The 9,778-nt window shown below is 45.0% G+C and overlaps 1 protein-coding gene across 1 annotated transcript in view; it reads left to right on the top strand.

The window, feature by feature from the left end:
* LOC107375088 (WD repeat-containing protein 7) overlaps nucleotides 1-9,778 on the top strand; it is a 162,593-nt gene that overhangs the window by 29,823 nt on the left and 122,992 nt on the right. Inside the window, 2 exon segments of the mRNA XM_070552547.1 lie at nucleotides 3,257-3,466; nucleotides 7,042-7,256. Coding sequence (XP_070408648.1) covers nucleotides 3,257-3,466; nucleotides 7,042-7,256 — 425 coding nt within the window.

Here is a 9,778-nt window from a genome sequence, read left to right as displayed (position 1 = left end):
TAGAGAGAGAGAGAGAGAGAGAGAGAGAGAGAGAGAGAGAGAGAGAGAGAGAGAGAGAGAGAGAGAGAGAAGACGTCAAGCTAAACAGACAGGGTTAAAAAAATATGATCGACCTTTTTCCCCATCACTTTCATTTTTTAAATAGTAATTAATAAGCATTCGATACCATTACAATTTCCTTTGATTTAATTTTAAATAAATATTTAGAGTGCCCAGGTAGCACATAAACAATGTAATTTAACGGTTTTCTTAAAGTAGGAACGTTTAACCTGTGCGGCCAGAGCGCTCTCCTTCCTTCTGCTCTGCGTAAACCTGAGCTGATCACCTACTGGTGCGTAATCAAATGTCTATAGGGGAAAAGGAAAAAGCTTTAGCCATGAGGTTCACTTTTGCCTCAGACCGACTTATTGCTGTTTTATGGTGTGGCTGAATCTGCGATCCGCTGCCACGCGGACAGGAATAACAAATGCTGCAGGTTCGGAGTCACTGGCTGGAGCGGACCCGACTTTAATACGTCATCCCAAAATAGAAGCTAATATCTTAATTTGACCTGGAATGAAAAATGTTATAAAACCTCTTAAAAGTTTTTATCACAGAGGAGGCAGAGCTCATTTCTGCCTTCAGTCTGACGGTATCAGTCTGGCGCGCCGGAGTTTGCGCAGCGTGCACTTATTGAATCTGTGTGTGTGTGTGTGTGTGTGTGTGCGCGCGGCACAGCTCCACGAAGCTTGGTTTATGCTTGATGCATTCACTTTCCGCTTGGTGATGCGTCTCACGGATGGAACGCGCTTCACAACTTGCAGCGTTTAAGTCACTGTGTCTCGTTAATGGCGCTATTTAAACCAATGTTGTAAAATGACTTCTGCCCAGCCCAGATGTGCTCACTTGTGCACCCGTGAGCCGTGGTTCCGGAACGCGTCTGACCTCTGACAGACGCACTCTAAACTTCAGATCTTCAGCGCGTGTGAGGTTTACAATGTCAGAACACCTGCATGAGACAGGTGTTAATTACAATCTGCCAGAATGACTCACCACCTTCGAATTTCTCCAACACCGTTAAAAATGATCAAATACGGAACATATCGGCGTGCGCAGGCCAGAGTGCTGAAGCTCGGCGCATTGTTATTATGAAGTTAGGGCACATGTGGAGGACACACACACACACACACACACACACACACACACACACACACACACACACACACACACACACACACACACACACACACACACACACACACACACACACACACACACACACACACACACACACACACACACACACACACACACACACACAAGTAAAATATACTTGTTTTCAATTACATTTATTGGGCCCACTTACTTTTTCTTTGGCCCACCCACAAATGAGTTTTCTGGCTATGCTAATGGTGACACCTGACAGACTTCTCTGAGCTCCGCAGCCATTACACTTTTCATCTCGCGCACCCTCTAGCGGCAGCTCGCGCACCCCCGGGGGTGCGCGCACCACACTTTGGGAATCCCTGATTTAGATCAACAAAGGACCAAATATAATACAAATAATATGTAATCATTGTTGTTTTGTTTTTTAAAGAGCAAGTCACCCCCAAATCAACTTTTTTTTCTGATAAACTATATAAATGCGTGTCTAATCATGCTGCAGACACGTGTCGTCAGTAGTTTTGCACTTTAGTGCATTTTGGTTAAAATTTAAAATTTCTGCCTAAAACTGTCAGTGTTGTGCCGTTGTCAGGTAAAAACTCTGCACTGCATTTGAATTTAAATCTGCCATCGCTATTGGATAAGAGGTACCCTAGAACGTTAGCTGGTACCATATGATGTCACAATGTCGTTGTGAGCCTGTGTGTGTGTGTGTGTATTTGTTAGCGGCTCCGCCCTCTCGGTCTGCTAGGCAACATCATTTGTTGCATTTTTCAAACAGGAAGTAATACTCTGGTAGGGGTGAAGAGCAAGTCACTCCAAATCAACATTCTTTTTGCTTATAAACTATATAAACGAGTGTCTGATCGTGCTGCAGACACGTGTAGTCAGTAATTCAGCACTTTAGTGCATCTTAGTTAAAATTTAAATATTCTGCCTAAAACTGTCAGAGTTGCTCCGTCGTCAGGTAAAAACTCAGCACTGCATTTAAATTTAAATCTGCCGTCGCTATTGGCTAAGAGGTACACTGTGATGTTAGATGGTACATTATGATGTCACAATGTCGTGAGTGTGTGTATTTGTTAGTGGCTCCGCCCTCTCGGTCTGCTAGGCAACAGCATTTGTTGCATTTTTCAAACAGGAAGTGGGAGTGGAGTAAGAATCTGGTAGGGGGTGACTTGCTCTTTAAGGCACAAACTACGCTTTTATTTTTATGTCTTTGTTTTCTTAACAGTAGCAACAAACCGCGCTTGTTGCCAGGACGCAACGGAGTATGGTTCTGTTCCAAATGCCATCCTCGTCCTCGGTGGAACGGACTTTCTGGTGTCCTTGCCATGAACATACTTGTCAAGTACACAAGAACGTACTAGCATACGTGGGTATTGAGAAACGGCCTGGTTTAGGTGTCAAGTTTAGCTCTTCCTTTCCTCTGTGGAAATGAATGAAACCACAGGAAAACGCTAAATTTAGATTCAGGCTGGAGGAATCAAACTACATGCGTGTTTATCCACATCAGCTCCAGGGAATCCGTTCTGTGTCGACTAAAATCACGTGTGTGACCAAACCGAGTAAGAGCCAAGACTTACACGGATGTCTCAAGTGTGCTTCTAGACCAGGAGTGACAGGCTAACGGCTAGTCTGACTAAAGTCGGTCCCCTTAAGTGGCTACACCTACCAAGAGTCATGATTATGTGTGGGTTCATGGCTAGCACAATCATCTGTTCATTACCAAGAGTTTGCTTTACGACAGTAATCTGAACCCCAAACCAGCACGACTTCAAACCATCGGTGGAGATTCTGCCTCCTATCCGAGTCTTCTGATGCATCAGAGGAAACATTCATCTGAGTCTACAGCTGTAGCCGTTCTGAGTGCAGACATGTCTGCTAAAGCCTTTGTTCTTTATGAGAGGTCATCTTTGCACATTTTTATGCATTTATGTATTTCACACTTTTTCTTTCTTTCATCCGTTTGCCTACATGGTTAATCCGCTTGTTGTTTAAGCTTTGATGTTTCCTTCTTCAGCGTCGATGTGACAAAGGACCCAGATATCATATTTTCCCAGTGAGCACATTCTGAGCTGCGGTTCTGTTGGTTCTGACGGTCACCTCCCAGGTTTCTCTGTGCAGACCCGAGTGCAGCACTGCATCTGCTCGGTGGCCAGCGACCACTCAGTGGGCCTGCTCAGCCTCAGAGAGAGGAAGTGCATCATGCTGGCGTCGCGACACCTCTTCCCCATCCAGGTCATCAAGTGGCGCCCGGCAGATGACTACCTGGTGGTGGGATGTTCTGATGGTTCCGTCTACGTCTGGCAGATGGATACAGGTGAGGGATCGGGGCGTTTCTCACGCACTGCACGGTGCGGGGGCTCGTCCGACGCCCACACAGTAAAACTTTAGTCATCATTGGCAGTGAATGAGTTAAGGTCAGACGTTTTCCTTCAGGATGTTCTGCTAGAGAGCAGAACTCATGGTTCCATCAGTCACAGCAGGTGCTCCAGGCCCTGAATAGGGCTGCTACAAACCATTATTTGAACAGTCAGCTAGTTGTGGCATAGCTTACTGCACCAGGATGCAGCTGTATCCTGGTGCAGTACATTTTATAAATATATATAAATATATATATATAAATAAATAAATATATATATATATATATATATATATATATATATATATATACCCTTTATTAGCCACTAGTTTGAAGTGTGATCTGTTCTGTGCCATCTTAAATGTAATGATTTAAATTACGTTATTTAATAAGCCATAAGACGTGGGATGCCATAGGAAATATGAAATCCACCTTACGGATCTGTTGGGTTATTTAAACCAGAAGATTGGATCTTTTTATTGCAGGGATTAGATAACAGCTTCGTATTAATTCAGAGACAACAGAAGAGAGAGAGTCGAGTTTAAAAGTATAAAGATTTATTACTAAACAAATTAAAACTAGACTAACTTTAACACTAAATGTATGGTGTAACTAAGGTGAATGAGACGGAGAATGGTGTAATGTGGAATGTTGCTCAGAACCAGCAAATCCGAAGAAGCGATTAGTTCTGACGGGAAATGAAGGTGAAGTTTTCGCGTAAAGCTTTGGTTAGGAGATTCATAAACACATTCAACGCCATTTGTCGGCCTACATACCCTTAGCGGATGTCCCCGTCTAGGTCAGGAGGTGTAAAGGTCCAGCTTGACCTTGTGGAGCCGGAGCCTGCAGAAACAGCCGCGGCAGCCGACCACCAGTCTTGAGATACTTCCGGGTCACGACAGTTTATCTGCATCTAACAAGACCCAAACCTGCGTCGTGATGGTTCAGCTTTTATTCTGAAAGGAACCGTTGCAGCAGGTGGAACAGCAACAGATTTTATCCAGCTTGTCGTTGGTTCTTTCGGCTGAAGAGGAACGTTACGGATTGGCCACTCCGACAACTTCTCTAGAACGCTTTGAACTGGCGTTAAAGATGGCGAGGGCGTAGTTTTATACTTCGGATGTTTTGGTTTACTGTCGAATGAAAAGATGACAGATTTACCAAGCACCACCAAAGCCACGCCTCCGTCAGATCTGGCAGATTCTGATTGGATCAGTAAAGCAATGTGTCATGTCTTAACGCTACATGAGATCAGTCCTAGTGGAAACATTTAAAGTCATATTACTTATTATATTCTATAGGATTATAATAAAGTAATTAATATTTTGATTTCACAGATTGGTCACATCTTATTATTGACTAACACTTTGATTAGCTTTATTAAAATAGAGTTCTTTGATTTATTAAAAGGAGAGAGTCCATTCTTCATTCTTCTCTTGAGCTGGAAAGAAGCAGGTTAGAAGCAAATGCATGAGACCTTGAGGCCATATCTCATGCAGACTAGTTCTGTGTCAGAGGAGAGGGAAAACAGTCATTTCATTCTGTTGCATAAAAAAACGGCCTTCCAGAACGTTCTGCCTCAGTCTTGTCAGTCTGGAGGATATTTATCCAGAAGCCTTTGGGTTCCTCCGAGTGTATTTTAGTAAACATGAGACAGGTTTTTGTTTTTGGTCAGCAGACGTTCTGGACTGCTGAATCATGACCTTTGACCTGAACCAGGAGATGCCCGTAGGCCTTTAGATGTCGTTCTGGGACAGTATGTGTTGCTTTTTGATCGTTTAGTCTACTTCCTGCTATCAGACAGGCTCTATTAAAGTGAATATTTTTAGTTCTACAGGTCTGGTGGGGATCAGGTCTGGGTGTCACAAGTCACGCTTATCGATAATCTGCTTAATCACAACGATTCCAGATTGGATTGGAGAAATCTGTTCACCTAATAAATGAAAGCATCATGTTGGACTTTCTTTGATGCTAAAATCTGTTTTCTGATCTGAAGTAAGTGACAAAAAAAGCCTTAAGAGGACAAACCTGTGATGGGGCATTGTCGCATCTCCTTAAAGAGCAAGTCACCCCTTACAAGAAGCGTACTCCACTCCCACTTCATGTTTGAAAAATGCAACAAATGCTGTTGCCTAGCAGACCGAGAGGGTGGAGCCACTAACAAATACACACACTCACGACATTGTGACATCATAATGTACCAGTTTACATCATAGCATACCTCTTAGCCAATAGCGATGGCAGATTTAAATTCAAATGCAGTGCAGAGTTTTTACCTGACAACGGCACAACACTGACAGTTTCAGGCAGAAAATTAAAATTTTAACTAAAATGCACCAAAGTGCAAAACTATTGACGACACGTGTCTGCATCATGATTAGACACGCATTTATATAGTTTATCAGAAAAAAATAGTTGATTTGGGGGTGACTTGCTCTTTTAAAACACAGACTAAATCTGGAACACGTAAATGGTAAAGTGCCTGTATTTGATATAGCGCCTTCTAGAGTCCTGGAACCCCCCAAGGTGCTTTACAACACAATCAGTCATTCACACATTCACACACTGGTGGGGATGAGCTACGATGTAGCCACAGCTGCCCTGGGGCGCACTGACAGAGGCGAGGCTGCCGAGCACTGGCGCCACCGGTCCCTCCGACCACCACCAGCAGGCAACGTGGGTTAAGTGTCTTGCCCAAGGACACAACGACAGCGACAGACTGAGCGGGGCTCGAACCTGCAACCTTCCGATTACGGGGCGAGCTCTTAACTCTCATGCCACCGTCGCCCCGTCGTTTGTATGAATGTTCAGCTGCAGGAGTTAAAGTTCGCTAATTGTTGCTGGAATCGACCTGCGTGTGGATCAGAGAGAGTCGGGTGGGTCAGAAAACGGAGAATTCATCTAGTGTGATGAGGAGGCCGTTACCATGACAACTAAATGTGTTTTAAATGTGTGTGTGTGCGCTGCAGTGCTGGGAGATTGCAGGGTATCTAAGTGTGAAATGAGGTAGGTGTGTGTGTACTCAGGCGTTGGACAGGTAATAGGGCCACGGCGTTCTCTCTCTCTCTCTCTCTCTCTCTCTCTCTCTCTCTCTCTCTCTCTCTCTCTCTCTCTCTCTCTCTCTCTCTCTCTCTCTCTCTCTCGCACGCATGCACGCACGCACGCACGCACGCACGCACACACACACACACACACGATTCTCTTCAGAATTGAATACTGACACTCTTGTCTGCAGCTAATCGTGTCTCACTAAACGCCTCTGTCTTTAAGTCCAGACAGAAACGATGAAGGTAGAGACAGAAAAGTCCATCTGTGACCTGAGTGACATCAGGAGACTCGGGATCCTCTCGAGCGTCTAAATCCAGCTCAGTTCTTTACGTTTTCTTTCCGACAGCCCAACGTTCCCGATCACTTTAAAAGTGTTCGTCATTAACAGTTCTTCACGCTTTCTGAACGTCTTTCAGGCTTTATTTTTTTAGACTTTGGTCTTGTTTCTCTGTCGGTGGGTTTATTCGACTGCTTTGTGTTTGCAGGAGCCCTGGATCGCTGCGTGATGGGAATAACCGCCGTGGAGATCCTGAACGCCTGCGATGAGCTCGCCCCAGCCACCGTCGACGCGCTGAGTCACTCCGCGGTGAACCTAAAGCAGGCCATGACCCGCCGCAGCCTGGCCGCCCTGAAGAACATGGCCCAGCACAAACTGCAGACTCTGGCCACCAACCTGCTGGCTGCGGACAACGCCGACAAGGTAACAGCTGGCTGAGGTCCACGGCCAATTAAAAGATTTCTGGAGACGACGGAAAGGTCAGCAGAGAGGCGCGCCGTCTCCCAGGGACGAGCTTCATAAATGTCACAATCAGGAAATAAACGGATAAATAACAACACGCGCGTAACCGAAGGGTTTTAGAACGACCCAACTTTTACTCGTCACCACGTTTGCTGCCTCAGATCTGATGTCGACTGTTTGCATGAAGTCCAGCAGCACTGGAACCGTTTCCTAAAGTAGATCCAGATCTGGGATCAGGAGCTCCAGCAGATCAGAACCTGCTCCGGACCGACAGCAGGACCTTCAGGTGTGTGTTCACCTGCAGCTCAGCGAAGAGACCTGTTCTGGTGTGAGAGGCCGCAAAGAAAACCATCAGGGAGCAACTGATGTCTGCTGAAGGTGCAGGGTCGTTTTTGAGTCGCCGTCGACCGTAAAATCGTCACACGACGGTGGCGAAGGGTCAGCCCAGGGAGGGAACTCTAAAACCTCGCCTTTAGTTTGGTTTCTGAGCGGATATTTCGTCAACACAACCACCAAATTAGCCTGAAACATCCAAACAGATGAGAGTTGAGGCTCCTCATATGGTGGTTCGGTTCTGGTGAAGGACCGTTGGATCAGCTTGGTTCAGCTCAGACTCTCGGGTCAAGGTCGGAGAGCGCGTTTCAGAAGCTCTTCGTGTTTTTAGCTGTTTTTTGTCTCTGAGGATCAGAGCTCCACTCATCAGACTCTGATGGTCTGATCCATCCTGACAGAGAAAGCCCCGCCCACACGAGGGATCCCAGCACTGCAAACAAACGCACTGAATTATTTAGCGTCTGAAGAGCGTTTAGTTCAGCTGTTGCTGCAGTTGGACTTTTCCAGCTCCACTCAGGAAGCCGTTTAACCCGACCCATAACCTTTGTGTCGGTTTTCTTTCATCATCATCTGCTCCAAACGGCCGTAATCGCAGCTTTTATTCTGAAAACACTTGCTATCTTCTCCTCCATTAGATGCACATCAATGTCTTCCTCCCACCCCGGCGTCGTTTCTACCGCGTGCGACCATTATCTGCTGTGTGTGTGTGTTTTCTGTCCCCCGCCGCGTGTAATGATGGATAATGACCGTGAAATGTCAGGCGTTAACGCCAAACGGTTCCACCCAGCCGGTGTCGAGCCGCCGCCCGCTCAGATTTCAGCGTTCGCTGGAGGAAGTTCACGTGCGACTTTGAGTTTGTCCTCTGCTGCTTTCAGCTGAAGGCGCTGATCTGTGAAAGTGTTTCTGTCATGAGACCAAAACAAAAACAAAAGCGATTACACACACACACACACACACACACACACACACACACACACACACACACACACACACACACACACACACACACACACACACACACACAGTGTGTGTGTGTGTGGCGTTTGCCTGAAGGGCCCTGCAGGACGATGACCTTTTGATCCACTTCCTGCCAGCTAGAAACTGTCACTCGTCTAAAAGTCAAGAGTTCTTTAAGAAGCTTTTACTTTTTATTAGTTTTGAATCGAAGCCGATTAATAATGGATGTTAGAAGTTTTGAACTTTAGATCTTGTTGCCTTTTCTCGGTGAAATGTCACATTTTATCACTATTATTACGATTATTTTATTACTTTAAAGCTGGAGTCAAATCCCAGTTTATACCAGCTGTTTGGGTTCTGCAAGTCGGTGATGTAAACAAGTCTTCGCTGCCATAAAACCTCGTCCTAAGCAGCGGTTTCCCAAGTCGGTGTTGGGACCCCACTGGGTCACCAAGAGCTACTCGGGGGATCTTGAGATGGTTTCCAGAAACAAAACAACAGCTGAAGCTTTAATTCTTTGCATAATTGTTACTAAACCTCAACCATAAATGAGTGAAGATGAGCTGAAGGAGTTTCCTTTTTGTTATGAACAGTTGATTTTATAAGCAGGTGTTGTGAAATCAGGTGTGTTGACAGTTTAGTGGGGTTAAAGCTGAAACGTTGGGAACCACTGGTCTAAAGGACGTTTCAGGGGAAATAAAACAAATCTGACCTTTATTTTGTAAAGAATGTGACATGATTAAGGTGGATTTGCAAATGAGCTTTAAAAAACTAAACGGTTGTTAATGTTTTAATATTAATGCAAAATTACCTGTCTGTGTGTGTGTGTGTGTGTGTGTGTGTGTGTGTGTGTGTGTGTGTGTTGTGTGGCTGTTTGCCTCTAGATGGCAGTGCTTCTCCATCAAAATCATTCACTCTGGAAATCAGATCAGAAGCACAAATGTTTTGTTAGAGAAAAGAAAAAAGAGAAAACTTGTTTGTATTATCAGAACAAAACGATAGTTTTAGCAGCTGACAAACAATTTTTACCTGATTTTAGTTTTCCACCAGACGCAGGAATAAATACTTATTTACACAGAACGTAAACCACAGAAAACAAATTGTAGTAGAAATGTTTACTTCCTTGCGGCTGTTACATAATCACACACACACACACACACACACACACACACACACACACACACACACACACC

This window comes from Nothobranchius furzeri, chromosome 6 (genome assembly GCF_043380555.1).
Source record: "Nothobranchius furzeri strain GRZ-AD chromosome 6, NfurGRZ-RIMD1, whole genome shotgun sequence".
Taxonomy (NCBI): Eukaryota; Metazoa; Chordata; class Actinopteri; order Cyprinodontiformes; family Nothobranchiidae; genus Nothobranchius; species Nothobranchius furzeri.
The sequence above is the reverse complement of the archived record's forward strand: the minus strand, read 5'-3'. Positions and strand labels throughout refer to the sequence as shown.